The 19328-nt window shown below is 38.4% G+C and overlaps 1 protein-coding gene across 3 annotated transcripts in view; it reads left to right on the top strand.

The window, feature by feature from the left end:
• Positions 1-19328, top strand: part of LOC118222167 (neuroligin-4, X-linked-like) — a 91106-nt gene that overhangs the window by 56242 nt on the left and 15536 nt on the right. For all 3 annotated transcript variants that reach the window (XM_035407530.1, XM_035407532.1, XM_035407531.1), the window contains one exon: positions 16444-16629. In XM_035407530.1, coding sequence (XP_035263421.1) covers positions 16444-16629 — 186 coding nt within the window. The remainder of the gene's footprint in view (positions 1-16443; positions 16630-19328) is intronic.

Below are 19328 nucleotides of genomic sequence, written 5' to 3'. Positions count from 1 at the left end.
GCTCTATAATTTAGTTTTTTTTCTGCTAGACTGGCATCCATAGGTTGAAGCCACATACATTATAGACATGTGGGATAATGGTTGAAAAGTTCAATTCATTATCATGGGATTGTAAGACACTCAAGGTTGTCCTTGTCAATGTAGGCTAGTGATACTTTTGCTAAATTGCTTTATTGCTGAAAATAACATGTTTCAGTAATGATTTGCCAATGCAAAATCCCCCAAACCAAGCATAAAATGGGTTATCAATTATTTGCCTGTGTTGTGTGTCATTTCAGAAGGTGTCACAGAGTACTTCAGGGTTCCACCTCAAGGACTGATCCATTTCAGGATTTCACATCAGCTTCTGTCATTCTGTCAACTTCAAACATTTGTCATTCTGTCAGCTTCAAACATTTCTGTCATTCTGTCAACTTCAGTGATTTCTATAACTACAATGCTCACAATTATTGATTCCCCCACAGAGGTCAGCCATCTAAGTAAATCATCTTCACACATGGTTCCCATTAATTCATTTTGTGTGATTATGTGTGCAAAATTAGATTTGATAGCGCTTGCTCAAACACGATGAGGGCTGATCCATTTCAGGATTTCACACCAGCTTCTGACCTTATTTATTTATTTTGCTGTCAACATTTTTAAAAGACATGATCTATACCTGCTATGCGTGTATCCTAGATCAATTTTTTTTTTACTTTTTAGTCTGTATATGAAAGAACAAGCATCAGTCTATAAAGCTGCTTAGAAAATTAAGCCTGACAAATTGGTTAGGAAAAAAACATAAAAACAGCATACACACACCATGCCGCCAAGAAGAGTTTCTGCCTGGTTTCTATTAGTAACATCATCAAATACCCTGCATCGTGTTCAGCATTAGTATTACTGAAGGAAATTTTAATGTGACTTGTGCTTGTTATATTCTTAGTCTGTGCCTCTGTGGTATTCTCAGTGTCCTTGAAAGATTTGCCGGAAAAAAAAGAAAAAAAAATCTTGAGGCCGTGCATCTGCTTCTGTGACTAACGGCCTCTCCACTGTAACGATGAGTGAGAGTCTGTCCCAGAGAATCCCATCTCCTGGCGTTTCAGAAACTGGGCCTTTTGCTGCAGACTGCAGGGCCATTTCTCCCCAGCTGCTATAATGGATGCTTTATATCACAGGGGCTACATAAGAGGAGCCTCTGTCTCCTGCAGTCACATAGCTGAGGCACCATCTGGAGAAGTAAGTGTCAGGTGCAATGGATCATATACTTTGTTGCATTTTTCAGTCTCAAGGTCACTGAAGGGAAAAAAAAAACCCATGGGATCTCTGTTCAAAAAATGACAAGATCCATAAAAATCAAAGCAAACACCCACAAGAATCAGGAAATGTAACAAAAAACAGGGGCATATGGTACCTCCTACCAGTCATCGGTGTTGCCAGCTTTGACCTTTTCTGACTAGAATAAAAGCTGAAATGTCATTGGTTGTGCACTCTGTGATTGGAAGTCAAAGTGGTGTTTTAGTATTTTATTAAAATCATATTGGCTTTATGAAAGCATGGATTCTGACTTAAAACAGTGAAGTAGCAGCTGTGTTCATGAGCCATATCTGTAAAAAAAACTAATTGGCTATTGGTCTTTTTTCATTTCTTCTAAAAATAAGCTTTTTGAAAGGCTTTTTACTTTGGACATAAGGAATGGCTTTGAGAGACAGATTATGGTTGTATTCAATCAACATTCGTCCTTCTTTTTGACAAATTGAAAGCTTTGTTTTATTCCCCCTTCTCAAATGCAGTTTGGCTTGTGCCCAGCAATAACCGCAATTAACTTGCCAAAGCGTGTTTGTGAAGGGAAAATGCAGCACAGCATGTAATTGTGAATCAGAGTTAAGGATTGATTGCTATTTGTTCGAATTGTGAATCTGGGCCTTTGTTGGCTTGGCATGGGATTTTGGGCTCATGTCAGAGTCCTGCTGAGGTAGGAGTATGCCCCCACACACAGACATTTTGAGAACTTGGTGGGAAGAACTTGGTGTACTAAGCACTTCACTGCTGCTGGAAATCTATGACAATTTTGCCAATCATTTAGAACACCAGCCATGTTTCAAATGTTGTTCTGATGACTATTTCTCCTGATTTACCCCCATTTTGTTGACCTGAATATATATTCTGTGACAGGAGTTTGCTACCATTTTGGAGAGCCACGGGGTCTGCTGTTTTTCTGACTCATGGAATCCAGACTGCCAGTGCCAACTATGGCCTGCAGCCTTGCAGGGTAACACACAGTTGGCACTAGCAACATCCAGGGAGGGGAGAGTTTCCATGCAGCTAGAATGACAGTGCTTCTTCATGCATCAGAAGCCCCCTCTGGTTGCGAGGGCGCCTTACTTGAAGACTGCAGTGCAAATAAAACAATTGGTGTTGCGTGCTACGAAGGAGACCTTGTGCTTCTCTTTTCTCTCTTGAACCAATAGGAGAGGTTGCAGAAAACGGTGCTGGGGGAATTGGGCATTCCAAATTGGGGGAAAACAGGGGGGAAAAGTTTAAAAAGTGTTTTAATTGACTAAGTGCTGAGTAACAGTGGAAACCAGTATATCCCGTGGCTCTCCAGAATGAGGTTTGGGGACCACTTTTCTACAGTGTTTTGCTATAGTATGATTTCAGTATGCTAATACTGAATTCATATATACTAATACACTCAAATGATGTGGGTGAACTACTATTAGTCAGCACATATACTGGTATTTGGGAGTGCTAGTTTTAAAAAAAAAAAATTTAAAAAAAGGTTGTGTCGAGATCGCAATTTTCATCCTTTTATGTGCTTGTGCGGAGTTGGTGGCAGAATCATTTAGGGAGTGCGTGTTTGTGATTATGCACAATGGTTTAAATGCAAACATGTACCAGTAATAATTAGAATAATTGATATGGGCCTGCACAACTGAAAATAATTTTCTCTTGAGGACAAACTATCTATATGTCCTCCTGTCTTTTTCCAGACCATATTCTCAGATAATGTAAATAAATAGGATTTGATGGATTCCAAATGTGTCAGTAGAGGGTTTGGGTGAGTAGAGAGGTGGATGGGTAGAGAGGTGGGGTGGAGGTGGTGTTGAGGTGAAGAGTAGTTCTTCAACCTTGTTCAGTTGGCATGCCTCATCTGCACCCCACACTTTAAGTAAAACACATTTATTATGTATGCATTAAGATGTGCCTAAAAACAAAACATTTGTAATGTATTTAATTCACGCATTTCTATATCACGGAGTTAAATGAGGTTTAATTAAGTTGATTAAACATGACATTAAACCTGTTGTCAGGTTACGCCGTACTTTAGCAGTAAAGCAGTAAAGTCCAAAAATACTTTCCCAGTTCTACTTTTAATATTTTGGGCACGTAGTGTGCATCCATCAATTTTCTAACCCGCTTATTCCTGGTCAGGGTCATGGGGAGCTGGAGCCTATCCCAGCATGCACTGGGCGAGGGGCAGGAATACACTGGACATGCTGCCAATCCATCACAAGGCTGCATAAATTAATGTTTTATGTAAACAAATCATTTGTAGAATGTTATTGGATTACAGTATTCTACACAAATGTATGAATCAGCAGGGATTTTGTGGTATTTTATTGAATAAAAAGAGATTTGTGGTATTGCAATTGTTGAACGATGACTAAGCGGTTTAGCTTTTTAGCAGATACCATATGTACGGTACATGCACTGTAGCTTGCACCTTGTTAAAATGGTTTTACCATACTTCTGCTTTGTGAAGATCACACTGGTTAAGTGAGTGAGGGCGGGGAAGGGTGAAGACCAGACGCGACCAAACAGGGGATCTATAAGTTACCAAAGGGCACTCCAGTAACCACTGAGTCTCGTGAGAGACGAAATAAGGGGGTGCTATACTCCTAGGGGACGTATCCCAAATAATGAATAATAAACCCCTAAACGGGTAACTGAGGAAGAAGGAGTATAAGGAAAATAAAGGAACAGGGAAATGAGAAATGAAAAATAAACAACTTCGAACCGAAGCTGAGAAAAAGAAAATGTCTTTTCAAAAACAAACAGAAGATGTTCTGAGGCCAACTAAAACCAGGGGGGAGAACTGATTAGTAAAGGGCAGAAAGGTTTGTGTCCCAATGGTGACACAATAACCCCTTAAAACCGCCGGCCTCAGAATCTGGACCTATACCGTCCTAATACCTTTTTCCCAAAAAAAACAAACAAACTGAAGTCAGAATTCTTTTTAAATTTCTTTGTTCTTAAATTCCTTACACCTTGCTCAGGAATACGACAGGGAACTGGCTAGAACAAAACACGTTACACTCAAGCACCGTTCCACTGCCTACTGACGCTTTAAATACCCAGCCACAGGTGTGGCTGGTAATCAGCGGAAGATGTGAGCAACCCACAGGTGAAACAGATCAGAGGTAACCCTGCAGGAATGCACGGAATGTTCAAGCAGGAACAATCCTCCCACAGGAACCAAAAATAACGATTAGCCGAGTGGCTAATCTGCAAGCTCGAACTAATCGTCCCCACACACCAAAATAACGATTAGCCGAGTGGCTAATCGGAATGCTAACCACTGAGCTGGTGCAGGCACAGAAAAATGATCTACCTGCACAGAAACCGTGACAAAGTGCATTTGATTGAACCCTCTTGTTAAATAATATCTGGCTTTTTCTTGGTTTCATTTAGAGACTTGTTTTTTTTAACTACAAGATAATGATATGGGTCTGTTATGTCATTAGATAATTAAGAAATGCTCCCTTCCTCAGAAATGAATAGCACAATCATGTTCTGCTATCACCTGGTGCAAATAATAAATATATAGCTTGTGTACATTTTAATCTGTGTGAAAGAAAAGGTGTATATATAAAATGTGTAAAACCTGATGTATAACATACTGTATGTTATGTGTTCAAGTACTGTATGTCAAAGCAGAGGTATAATTGTGGCTCATTCATGAATTAAATAAATGCTGGACAGGCCAGTTTGATTATACTGTACCAACCTTTATACAACCATAGTGCAATAACAATATGTCCATATTTTTGCTCTTGTTGCAAGCTAGGACTACTGGGCTCCAGCCATATGTGATTGATTTATAAGTATTTTCAAAATGGTTAGTTCAATTAATTAATTTGTTCTCAATCAATCTTTTGTTGATTGTTTCTTCCCTGTGTTGTAAAGCGTCTTTGAGACTATGAAAAGCCCTATATAAAATAAATGCATTATTATTATTATTATTATTGTTGTTGTTCATATTCGCATTTTGAAATTGCATCAGCTGTCAGGCTTATTTTAATTGGCTGACACATTGGTGCAGTGGTTAGCACTGATGTCTTGCAAGAAACAGATTCCTTGTCCATGTCCCGGCCAGCCAGATCCTCCCTGTGTGAAGTCTGCATGCTCTCCCCATGTTTTGAGTGGGTTTCCTCCCGGTACTCTGGTTTTCCCCCATAGTTCAAAGACATGTAGGCTCCAGGGCTCACTTGTAAAAGGGATTCCATTCTTAGTGTGACTACCCTGGTTAAATAAAAAATAAATAATTTTATCATTTTCATGTCTAGTCCCATGAAGGTTGGTGATGAGGGAATTTACTGAATTTGTTTAAAACAAAAATGTTATCCATGGTATCTTATAATCTTCCATGTCATGATATAGTTTCAATTTAGAATAATCTGAGTAATTATTTATATCCCGGCAACTGAAAGCATACTGCACTGCTTTAATTTGCTGTTTTCACACATGTTTTAACAGAACTCTACTTTTACTGTTACTTTTTCACATGCAATTACACTTCCATTTTGTGTATGAGTAACCACTTCACTCATTTTAAACCCCCACACATTCAAATGTTTCAGAAATATTAGACACCCTTTGGCAGCTATGCATGTCCTTTAATCAAGTAGCAGTCCTTCAATGAGAAATATCTTTTCAAGCTCTTTGAATAACAGAATGAAAAAAAAAATTCAGTGGTAAAATATGGAATCATGAAGAAAAAAAAAGCTATTGATTTTCAATGATGTAATTACATAATATGGTTTCAGGTAGAGGATCAGGTCTGAGGAGAGGGATGAGGCTCTTGCAGTGGCAAGTGCCTCTGTCACAGTCAAGAAGGTAGTCTTAGTCGTGTACCCGGTTCGAAAGCCGGACTGGTGAGGGTTAAGCAGGTTGTTCTGATGGAGAAAGGATCATTGTTGTTTAAGGACTACTCCTTCAAGAGTTTTGGACAGAGAAGGTAAAAGCAATGCAGATCCATAGTCCCTGACCGCAGAGGGATCTATGGTATGGTTCTTAAGGAGTGGTGTAACATGAGCCATCTTAAAGTCAGTGGGAACATGGCTACAGGCAAGGGAGGCATTCATGATCGAGGACAGATGAGGAAGGAGCTCACTGGATATAGACAGGATTACAGCAGATGGGATGGGTTCTTGCGAACAGGTGGTTGCACAATGAGTGGCCATGGGTTGGAGTACTTCTGTGTCCTCCAGAATCTTGAAGGAAGTCAGTGTAGCAGTGGTTTTGTCCTGGGGAGTAGGGGGCATCACTGGATGAGTGAAGGCATTCCAGATACTAGCCCCCTTCCCCTCACAGTAGGCCAGAGAGTCATCTTTTAAAAAAGTAATGTGCAGAAAGAGAAGAGTGAGAGGGGGTGTATGGGGAATGAGGAGGGAAGAGAAGGTCGAGAAGAGTTAGCGTGGGTTAGAGACGCTTGCACTGATCTTCAACTGAAAAAATTAAGTCTTAGCCAATGTGTTAGCAGATGTGAATGCTGCTAGCAAGGTATGGTATGAAGTCATGTTGTTGGAGGATCTGTATTTCCACCACTTCCTTTCTGCAGTCTACAGCAAGGTTCTACTGAAGTGTAGAGATTCTGTCAGCCATAGGCAGGGGGTGATGATTGTGCTGGTATGGAGACAAGATGATAAAGTGAGTCAAGTGTGGGTGAGTTTAATGTAGTGGTAATGAGGCCAACAGGCAGGTTAGAGAAAAGAGCAGTGTAGATAGAGCAGTTGAGATGAGGGAGGAGTGCGAAAGAGTGTGGAGATTTCTCCTGAAAGTTGTAGTGGATGAGCTGTTTGAGGAGTAGTGGGAGAGTAGGTAGGAGAGAGAGAAAAACAAAGTGATCTGAGACATGGAGGGGCGTCACCATGAGTTGGGATGTGGAGCAGCTCAAGGTACACAAGGTGTAATTGCTTACCAGGCTTGTGGGTGGGGACAGATGAAGAATGGGTGACAGTAAAGGACTGGAGGAGTGAGGCAACACTGGATAGCCGGGTGCTTTCTGGTGGGAGTTTGAAGTCACCCAGCAGAATAGCAGGAGTGCCATTCTCAGGAAGAGACCTCTGGAGAATGTCCAGTTCATCCAGGAAATCCTCTCTGGGGAAAAAAAGTGAATATATTCTCCCTAAACTATTATTAAATTAAACTTATAATGGGCAGAATTTGGTCCCACTATAGAATGCGGCATCAAATGTTGTTGGTTAAGAGTGGAATTAACACTAGAAATGTTACTGTGTATGTAGATGCTATGATGATAAAGTAATGTTTAAGCACAAATGTAAGTGATAAGTGAACAATTATAATCTGTTTTTATGTTTTATATAAAATACAGAGTAATATTTTCTATGGCTGACTGTTGGATATCTAGTTTTTAAATAATAGCATATAGCAGAGCAACATGCCTTGATATGCGTAACTTGTCCACAGTCCATAAAAAACAAACATTGTTGTAAGTTACCTGTGTTTATTTCTTTTTCCCTTCCCCAAGCATCTTTGGCAATTAAGACATGCTGAGGTCTTCATAGATAAACAAATGGTAATCACAATGACTGACAGGTGTTATCACTTCTCTGAAGAAGCAACAATACACAAACTAATCAGATAAAGAGGGCCCAGCATCACCACACAACCCCAGGTGAATGTCCTGGCATAAAATAAAATAAGGCTATGATTTGTTGCATTTAATTGAAATATCAACTGAACATTTTAATTTACAAAATTGTGATTGAGATAATAATATTATGGTGCTTTGGACATCTTAGTTGCCTGCAGAGAACCTAACCCCCTACAGTGCTTTAACGTGGCGTCACACGGTTAGGGCTGGCATCCTGAATTCCTGCCGACTGAGCTACTTATGACTGCCAAGAAGAACGTTTAGAGTTGAGTTGAGTCTTGGAGAAGAGAAGAACCTTTTTTTTTGTTGATTCCTTCTAGGTTTATTCCATATTTATTCTATATTGGCTCTATGCTTTGTTCTTTTGTTCTGTCCCCATTGAAGCTAGAACAAGATACTATTTTGGGAAGGTATACATTACCTCTCTCTCCCTCTTATCTCTCTCTCTCTCTCTCTTTTAAATTATATGTAGCCTACATTAGAGGGCATATGATATCTACTTGTGATTCTAATACAATAACACATAAACTATCAATAAATTATAAGATTTTAACTGCGGTTAAATAAAGAATCATTGAAATTGTCTAATATAATACATGTACAGTATTTAATCTTCTGTTGCTTGTCCATTTGAGATAGGGGGTATACTGAATGGATCATTTTTTTCAGTTGTATTTTTGATCACTTTTGTTTCTACTGCATGTCGATAATGTTTCCTACTCCCGTTTTAGTGAGATATTATGATTAATATAAATAGAAATTTTGTTTAGTTCTTTTTGATGCATTATGCTCAATCCCTCATAACCATGTTTATAACATCAGGCAAGCATGTCCCAGCGAGTACATTTGCTTCCACCAAACAGAACGCATCCCAATAACTGCTATTATGTATTGAGTCCTTCTTTGCTGCTGCATGAATCCGTGTACTTGCATTTCAGTAATAAGAGAATTTGATCAATTACAAACAATTTTGCACAGCAAGGGTTTGCCATTTGTATGCGCAAATGAGATATTTAATGAAAATGAAAGACGTTGATTTTCTTGGCACTAATATTAATTCAGGATGTCTGAGTCTGATGAAATACGACAGGCCTTTTGGCCTTCGATAATTACTGACGACCTGGCTGAAAATCCAATGAAGTATTCAATCTCTGTAATTTCACTGATCAAAACTCGGACCCGCTGATTTCAGCCTGGCTCTTGTCATAATAATTCTTGATTACAGTATGTGGCGAACTTTGTGCTCAGGCAACTGAGCCAAGGTGCTGTCATAACAAATAATACTGCATGTATTATTATAACAAATAATACAAGCATGTAGTTCCATGAGTGACATTCACTCATGGAACTACATGCTTGCTTTCCATTGAGTGTCACACCTTTAATTTCATGCACATGCAGAATAATACTTCACACAAGGATTGTGAGGGAAGAAATCTTACAATTCAGATGTTTTCTGTTAGTTTAGAATTTATTAGTGCATGCTCAGAAGACTACATTCTGAACAGGTACTGTCTCTTAAAACATTCATTTTTTTCAGAGTAATGAAAGTGCCTTTTGAGGCGAGAATTTAGTTTTATGCGGACAGAGGAGTATTTGAAAGAGAAGCGGTGTAGCATAAGTGGTTAGTGAACTGTGCTTGTAGCTTGTATCAATGTTGTAGTTTCAATTCCTGTGTAGGACACTGCCATTGTATGCTTGGTTAGTTCCTTATCCTAAACTGCATCATACAATATCCAGTTATATAAATATATTGTCAGTAAACTGTTTACTGTTGCTCTGGAAAAGAGTATCTGCTGTATGTCTAAAATGTAATGTAAATGTTGCTGTTAGAAGCACTTTTTTAAAAAGCAGTGGGCATTGTACTGGGAAAGATATTGTATTTAATTAAAGTGCACCTTGGAAAGAAAATGTCCTTGATGAGCAATGCTCATCTCTGGAGCTTCTAATGTATTCATAATGGCTCCCATTTGAAATGTACTACATTTAGTTTAATTTGTGGAGTGAGCATTTGCACAGTTCCAGTGTATATTGAAAGAAAAGAAAAAAACCTCTGCTAAAACAGTAGACCATGTTCAAGTGCAAATTCAGTCTCCATTCATTGGCTTCTCCAGTTGTTTGATTTATTGTTATGTTTTTATGTCTTAATTTTCTAGCCAAGGAAACCGTGTACAATGACAACATCGGCCATATTCTTTAGAGGAACTGTTATTGTACTGATCTATCAATGGCTGCTTAAAATAATGGGGTCTCAGTCTGGCAATCTTTTAAACAGATGAGTAGCAATGCTTTAGAACTTTCTTAGAAGTATCATTTCAATCAGTGCAAATGGCCACCATGCCAGTGATACTTCATATGTTATTGTCTCTCTAACAGCAGAGCTGTCTTTTCCGTAACTAATAGGTGACCTACATTTTGCCTGAAGCTACCGCCGATCCTCTATTAATATTGTGCTCAGCAAGATAGGTCCTTCTTAGTGCCATGTGAATGCACTGCAGATGGTCCTCTTTGACTGATTCATTAGGGACATAGGCATTTTGCAGTGCAAAGAGAAAATTACATAAGCTTTAATACAATTGTTTAACATAAATAAATTTGAATTTATACAGATGTCAGGTTTCAATATAGGTGAACCACTGAATAGTTTCAAGAGGAAGCAAAAGATTGCAAGGTATCTGTGCTTTCATGCAAGTGAAAATATGCTAAATTTTCTGCACAAAATGTCTCACAACCTATACGATCAAACTAACTTGATAAAAGAAAAATATAAATGGATTAGACACCTTCAGCTTATTCCCTGGGTAAACCCTTCCTTTGTTGCATCATTAAATATAGCAATTAATTCTGACATGCCTCTTTTTGATCTGTGCTAACATTTGATGCCAACATCTGCACTGTCAAAATAGGGCACCTCATTTTCGTCTTTCTTTTTGGTTTTTAATTTATTTTTTGAGGTGTAGACTCATTAATGATCACATGGAGTCTTTTGTCTTCAAGAATACGGGTATTAACTCCAGTGTCCTGGTAAAATTCACACAAAATGCTGTATGCAGACACCTGACATGGCTGGGGTTTGTCTCTCACTCTCCACCATGCCCATGAGAGCTGGCAGTGTGCTGCAAAGAGCCTGTAATCTCCTACCAAGCTGCCTCCACTATCCCTCCATGACAAACTGGATCTGTTAAATATAAGTACCAAGGGCCACGCTCCTCTTCATCCACTTTGCCCTCACAAGCTCATCCAGGGAAGAGGCAGCTGAGGTGCCTGGAGCAAAGCGAAGCTGTCTTCAGATCTCTTGTGCTGACTGTCTGGGTTCCAAGGATAACCACATGCCTACAGGTTTGCATTTGTCCTGACTGAGGGAAGCAGCTCTCCTCTGATTGGTGCAAGCTGTCCTGTGGTACACTGCCTGGCTTTTAGTGTACAAAAAATTGACTCATCATGGGGACATATACCGGGGTGCTCATGCTCAGCTGCTTTGATCTGATCATGGGTGTAGCTGGCATACTGCAGTTGAGATGCAACAACGCAGTAGAACTACTGTGTCATGTTTTTTTTTTTACCCCAGTTTGGAATGCTGAATGGTGAGTGGTGTTCACCAGCCACACTCATTGCTGCGACCTCTGCTATCAATTAAGGAAAGCACAGACAAACACATGCCTCATGTGCAGCTTGAGCAAGCAGACAGCGGGCACCAGCCGAGGTCACTGATGAGCGATTACACGGCCATCCAACTGAATCCTTCCCTCCCTGGTTGACACCACGGCCAATTATGCACAGTCCCATGAGGCTGCCACGGCAACAGACTGTAGGGCCCATCCACACTCTGGAATAGCGCCTTAACAGGATGAGCCACTCAGCAGCCCTTAATCTTAGGACACTCGCACCTTACTTTTTGGGAACAGCACTTAGAGGTAGCAGCACAGGGACATGCCAGTTTGGTCAGGTTCTCAGTGGGTGATTCGCAGAAGTGTGACATATTTTACACGCCACGTCAGCGTTTCATGTGTCTTGGGATTGAATCATTGGTTTGAAAGTTCCCCCCACCTTGGATCACTGAGTTGATGCGATTGGTTAAGAAATATTGGTTGCGTAAAAAAGTGTGCAGGCTCTGAATTGCACTGCTTTCACCGGACTTATAGCGGAGAGGTTTAACTGGCTCTTCTGGACATTGTGTCATAATTTCAATATTTTCAGACAATCCTAATTTGTTAACAAGTTCTTGATGTGTGCACACCAAAGCCTGACTGCTGATGAGTTTGACTGCAGTCCAAGATCGTCAGAGGGCTGCGGCAAGTGTCTAATTTCCACTCCAGTCATGACAATAAATGTGGAAAGTATCCAATTTCCACTGCAGGCATGACAATAAATGCCACACTTTTGTAAATGATAGCTGGCCCTCTTCTTAAGGACAATATTTTTTTTTTTCTCAGAATTTAAATGGCCTTGTGCGATGCAGCCAGTTTGATTAAAATAAATAAATACAAACAGCAACTGATCCTTTCAAAAGACCAATGGCCTATTTCAGTATGCAAATGGATGGTGAGCAATGGAAAATAACAAACACAAAATTATACAAAGTGTAATATCGCCATATTAACATAATAATGATTTGTAAATGTATTTTGCTTTTGAAATAAATTCAGTTGCATAACAATGCCTGCATGCAGTGGTTTGAGTCAGACACTAATCTGTGAAGGTAAAATGGTCAGTCTGCCTCAATATTCTCCTCATATTGGTAAGTTGATTTTGGCAATTGCGGAAATCACAGGACTGTTTAATTGTGAGCGAGGGTCAAATGTTGATTGAATCTAGGCCCTATGTGATTAACCCCTTCACTATGTACAGTTATGTGTTAAACACGTATTTGTTTTGGATTCAAATACTTTTCTGTGCTCTATTGACTGGTGTAATTGAGCCTGCCAATATGACCAGAAGGCAGGGTTTGCACTTTTCAAGAGTATTTCATTGGTTCCAATATACCAGACAACATCAGTAAAGCATAGAAAAGTATTTGAATCCAAAACAAATACGTATTTCACACAGGTCTGGTGTTAACTTGGTTGAGGATCAACTGTGAGGAAAATGTGGTGGCATTTTCCTCACAGGCAGGTGGCAGAGGCAGTTGCTTTTTGGGAATAGATGGACAAAAAAATGATGACAGAAGACTCCAGGCTATGTGTGAACAATTGAATTTCACTGGTTTCTGCTTAAAAGTTATTATAAATGTATCAACACTTCAGCACTGATGTTATTTCATATATAAAAAAAATCACTAATATACTGTATTAGATGTTTCATTATATAACTCCCTCAACAATTCCCATGACTAATAAAGATCAAAATCCAATATATCAGAACATACTCAATACAGTCTAACAAAGGTCTGTTGCTGGGTTTGATTTTTTTTTTCTTCAGCAAGATGACAACATTCTCTTCTGCAAGGATAATTTACTTTAAATCCCCTGAATCCAGATTGTATAGATCTATATATAATTCTTAGAATAATTTTCTAGTAATTTGTCACTGAGATTTAACAAGCTTTGAAATATGCACCTTTTTGAGTTTGTATTTCATCTGAAAGTCCCATAGATAATTGCAAATAAAAGAGGTTGAACATTACTGTGGGTGAGTTCTTACACTGATGTTTTTCATGCATTTGTAGATACATAAAGAGGTCATGGGCTTACAGGGGAATTGGGAAGCTCAGCAATGTGTATTTATGGATCATATTTACTGCAAAATACAATGGCTGAGAAGGAATAAAGCCTCATCATATGTCATTTAAATACTGGGGGTTAAATTGTGTGTGTTAACATAGCCTTGCAATAAAAGATCTGGCAGTGCTGCCTTTTGCCAGCTTATGCATGCAGACGAAATTATTGAGCTACTTCTGGTCCATTTTTCTTTATTCTTAATGCAGATACTTGAAGGCCTGGATTTATTACTATTTGTTATTTGTGTTTTTCCTTCAAATGCACTGCAATAAGCATATCTTTTTCAGTTATTACATTTTTTACAGTTTGCCCCACAATAATCTGCAATTTTTTTGAATTGGTAAAGAACTGTGTGACTTCAGTTCAGTTACACAATTGTGTGGTTTAAAGTATGACTCGCATTGCATATATTGAATAGAGCCTACTGTAATTTAGCCAGATTTACTAAAGGAAATAGTTTCAGCACAAAATCATTCACTATATTGTGGCTCTGTTGCGGTTGCACATAATGACAAATTAACTACCAATTTAGGCCTAATTACACAATAACAGAAACAAAACACCCTCATTTGCAATTTTGTGGTAGGAGACACCCAGAACAATATGGTTTGCTTACACATCCAGATTACAAGGTGCCAATAGTTGGATATGAAGAAAACAGGCACAAGCAGCGAGGCAACCATGAGAAAAAATAAAATAAAATATTACAGCATAGAAATACAACACCAAGAGAAAGGAGAGAAATTTGGAGTGACATCACAAACTACATCAATTAGGCATAGCAAAGCAAACGGTAGATTATGTAATGAATTTAGGCAATGCACAAAAAAAAAACATTCCTAGAGCATAATGCTGGTAAAAGACCTAAGTGATGTTTCAGCCAAGGAAAGAATAATTCAGACCAATACAAAAAGAGGAGGAACAGTCCATTTAATATGAGTAAGCTGTGGGTTGGAAGCAATAGATGGCTGAACTTTTAGCAGGGGAAGGTTGTAGAGCATCTGAAGCTAAAACTGGATTAATGATTCATTTTATACCCTACTAAAATACACATATCATTGTTTTTCTGAAGAGTGTTAAGCAAGCATTGTTTTCATATTGTATTTCAAAACAAATGAGAAGTGGTTATTATAAAAAATATACGAAACTATATACGTAAATCACTGGGATGAAACATGCAGCACCTTAGACAGTCGTACAAATTCCTGCAAATGTAGGCTGCTTCAAAGATCTTGATGCGAGACCTGGGTGCAAGGAAATGTAAGGTTGAGAGTAATGGCTTCATCACAGCTGGCAGGGAAATTGATCTTGGTGTGTGGCTCCTGTTACACTTTTTATGTCCTCCAGTAGTGCAATTATTGTGTGGCTGCGAAACTTGGCAGTATCAATTCACTATGTGCTGTTCGGTTAAATGAAAGTGGGTAATTCTTGGATTAAAGTACTTTGTTTTCCCTTTGTCTTATGTGTCTTCTGGCTCTGATGATTGCTGCCATGTTTGGGAGAGAGAACTACTGATTAACCTAACTTTTGTACAATGTGAGCTAGGCCATATCTCCAAATGAACAGCTGCTTTTAGGAGATCCTAAAATCTACACTCAAATAGGAGAGTTTTAATGAAGGTAGGCTTTAGTAAATCACATATCTCTGACCTGTATAAGGGCATTCACCTCAGTTATACATATGTATTTGCAGATTTTGTATCAAAAAGCATAGAATGATGTGCAAATCACATCCTAGTTGTGATATTGACTCTGTTTTGTAAATATTGATGTATGAATATATGGTGACCTTGCACAGACAGGTTTTCAAATGCAATTCTATAGTAAAGCTGGCCCTGAATGTCTAAATTCACAGTTCAAAATTTAAATTGCATTTTGTCCTCTGTACCCTACAGTGATAAAAAGCTAATTTCTAGGTCTATATATAGTTCATGTAAATTAAGCAAAGCGCTTCTAGAATTTTCTCTTTTACTTGCACTCAGATAAGCATGACTCCTATGACCCCTATATAGACATTTCTTCCCTATAGTGATGTTGTTCAATTCCCATTAATCAATCATAGAACATTTGTGATAGCATGTAGTAATTATTGAATTGAAAAAGCAGTATCAAGTGCAATGTCAACTTGCCAAAAAAATTGTCACGGCAGATAATTTAAATAAGGGCATCTGTGTCACATATGTTGTGAAATACCAGTTCATTCACTCAGTATACATGTGAGAAATACTGTAACACTATATATATATATATATATATATATTTAATTAACAGGACTCTAGGTTAATAGTCAATTCTGATTGGTCGGAAGGTGTGCGTTGATACTGATAAATGTACCGCTATGGAAAGTAGTTCCAGGCAAACCAATCTGATCACTGTTCTAAATCCCCATGGCTACATCTAAACAGCTACAATATAGCTATAGCTAGCCTTCCTTGGTGTTGATACCATCTCAAATGTCATTATGGGGCAGCTAGTTTTAAAAAATCGATATAAACATGTGATTACAGAAGCTGACATGTAAGATAAAGAACACTTGGTTTACATTTAATATCTTAGTTATGTCAACCCTGAGATAGCTAAATAGTTTGGTGTGTGTATATGTACAAAATTTACTGCTATGTCGTTAGGCTATGTTGGCTCCCATAACATCACATAGGCACTCAAGACTTTTGACCCAAGATCAAATAGAGTTTTGACACCAAATCACATGAGTGGCAGCCAACCTAGCATAATGCTGGCTTACTACTTGACTAGAATTTTGCGCTAGGTTGTATTTGTTTATTCACTGCCTCAGAACATCTAATGAAATTTATTTATTTTTCCCTGTTTCTTTTTTGGTCTTAATCAGGTTTTCTGAGCACAGGGGACCAGGCTGCAAAAGGAAACTATGGGCTGCTTGACCAAATTCAAGCACTGCGATGGATCAAAGAAAACATCCAGGCTTTTAAAGGGGATCCTAAGAGGGTCACCATATTTGGGTCGGGTGCTGGAGCCTCCTGTGTGAGCTTACTGACACTCTCCCACTACTCAGAAGGTATGCATTCAAAAAGAAGTGTGTAGTTTTGCATTGAAGAGCTTCTGCTTCTGTTGGAGCCAATTCCAGCAAAATGTTATGTATTCCTTACTTGTAATAACCATGAGGTAACCTCTCCAGACAATCTGTGTATGCGACCCAATATTTGAACTTAATTTAGATGTATATACAGGAAATGTAATGTGCTTAAGGACATGGAATGTGTTTAAAATATCATAAGAATAAAAATCTAGATATTGCAAAACTTTACAATAAATTGGCAAATGTACAATTTACTTATTTAAGATAATGTTAATTTGTGTAATGGCGGCTATGTATAAATTTCTACATGGATCACCCAATATGTATGTAAGTACCCTCAATTTAAACATCCACACACACACACACACACACATAGGGGCAAGGCAGCTCAATTTCAGTGTTGAATGAATCACTTCACTGTGCCTATTCAGAGATGACATTTCACATAACAATTCTTGGCAATGTATATTAAGCAAATCTGATTCAAAGAGATAACAGAATGTGCATGAAGCCTCACTGAAGCATGAATTACTGTCACAGTGACTGGCTTTGTGGACTGTGCATGTGCAGATAGCAGCAAGTGCATGGCATTAATATGACCCATTTTTATAGACATGGCTTTCTGCAATATTTTTATCAGTATATATGGTATTATGTTTGAGAGTTTTTCAGCCCTTCTGTTCAGTACACGGTGCATTGCACTGATAACAGCAACAGTATCCCCCAAGTGATGAAAGAATGTTTGCTTGATAGCAATTTTTGAAATAATAAAACATTGAATATTGATCAGTAACATTAACAAACCTTTTCTGTTGCTTTGGTAGTCTGTGCACAGAAATGTATGCACAGGTTATATGATCAATTTTCACATCTGTGACAAAGATATTGAGAATGTGATACATTTTACACAGGACACAGCTTACAGTGTCTTGCAAAAGTATTCAGACCCCTTGAAAGTTATCAAAGATTACTGGATTACAAATTATACTTACACATATATTTTCAGTCAATGTTTCTCATGTTAATATATACACAGTGCATTTTCAAAGCCAAAATTGTATATTTTTCATTTTTGCATGTTAAACAAAAAATCAAATAATGACCGAGTTAAGCGTTACGTCCATTAGGAACCAATTACGGAATTATACGATAGTACCCAGACCACTACGACTTTAAAATATCGGAAATACGCTAGCGTCGCTCCGAGTGTACCTAATTAGCAACTGAAAACCTGAGTCGAATAACACGCTGATTACACAGGTTCGCAGTCTGTAATAGTGCAATAATCGCTAAGCCCAAGTAGGCAATCTATCAATTCTAAGAATCAAAAGTGGTAGATAGAAACCTAACACAACCTAAAAACAAAGAAACCTAACACAACCTAAAAACAAAGAACAGTTACCACACAGGGGAAAGTTTAAATCTAACGTGGTATGTAATTAGCAAATGAACGCAGATACTTATCCAACTCTAGCAGGACGGATTTCGGCAGTTCTACGCACCTGGACAAATTATACACTTACACGTACTTGGGATCATTGTCCTGCTGAAAGGTGAAATTTCTCTTGCAGTATTTCAGCCCATTCATTCTCCCTTCAATTTTAACAAAATACACACATTTCTGCTGCTGAAAAGCAATGCCACAGCATGTTGCTGCCACCACCATACTTTACTGTAGAGATGGTGTTTCTTGAGGCATGGGCAGTGTAAGGTTTCATCTCACCCCAAAAACTTTAGATTCACAGACAGACCAATGATCCTTAAACAGAGTGGGATTTTTTTCTGGAAAATCTGACAGTTACTTAATAGATCACAGGTAGAGGCCAGTGGTAAAGAAAATTTGTCTGTGTTAGGACAATTATTTTAATCTGTGTAAACGTGGAGCTTCCAGAGATCAGGGGTCTAAATACTAATGCAAACAGCATTTGTTTTTTTTTTCCTTTAGTAGATAGAACCTATGTCACCTTAAAATAGTTTGAGTTTCAGTGTTTTTCAATAAAATATTGCACAGAAAAAAATCTATGTATCATTTAGTTCAATTAAATATGAAAATTGGTCAAGAGTCTGAACACTTTTGCAAGGCACTGTATAAAAGTACAAAAATAATTTTATGGAATGGATATGGAATTCATCAATCCATTATCTTTATCCACATATTCCTGGTCTGGGTTGCAGGTGGGCTTGAAAACAAGGAATTAAATACCCTTTAATCAAAGTTGAGAATCTGTACTTTAACCACATATGAATTGTTTGATTTCAAATCTAAAATGATGGTGTTCAGAGCCAAATCAAGAAAGAAATATGGCTTTGTAGAAAACGTTATGGAGCTCACTATAAAAATGTATCTATATATATACTTGGCATGCTCTATTTCCTTGCTGATGTCATAAGATTGTAGACATCCTAGCTGATGTCATGAGATTGTAGACATCCATGGTTCACACTGCAGTCCACAAGCCAACCTTGCATTCACCTTGGTGGAAGACAATTCATGTGCAGCTTTGACAAACAGACCGTGAGCGCTCAAATGACCAGCGGGGATCGCTAGCGGACTGCTGTTCATGGATGACACTATCACCAATTGTGTACCGCCCCTGCAGGCCTGCAGACCACAGTCAGCACTGGCATGGTCCAAGTTTAATCCATGACTATGGGGCACACTGAATACATCAATGAAT

The sequence above is a fragment of the Anguilla anguilla genome, chromosome 3, assembly GCF_013347855.1.
Source record: "Anguilla anguilla isolate fAngAng1 chromosome 3, fAngAng1.pri, whole genome shotgun sequence".
Taxonomy (NCBI): Eukaryota; Metazoa; Chordata; class Actinopteri; order Anguilliformes; family Anguillidae; genus Anguilla; species Anguilla anguilla.
This window is presented reverse-complemented; position numbering and strand designations above follow the sequence as displayed.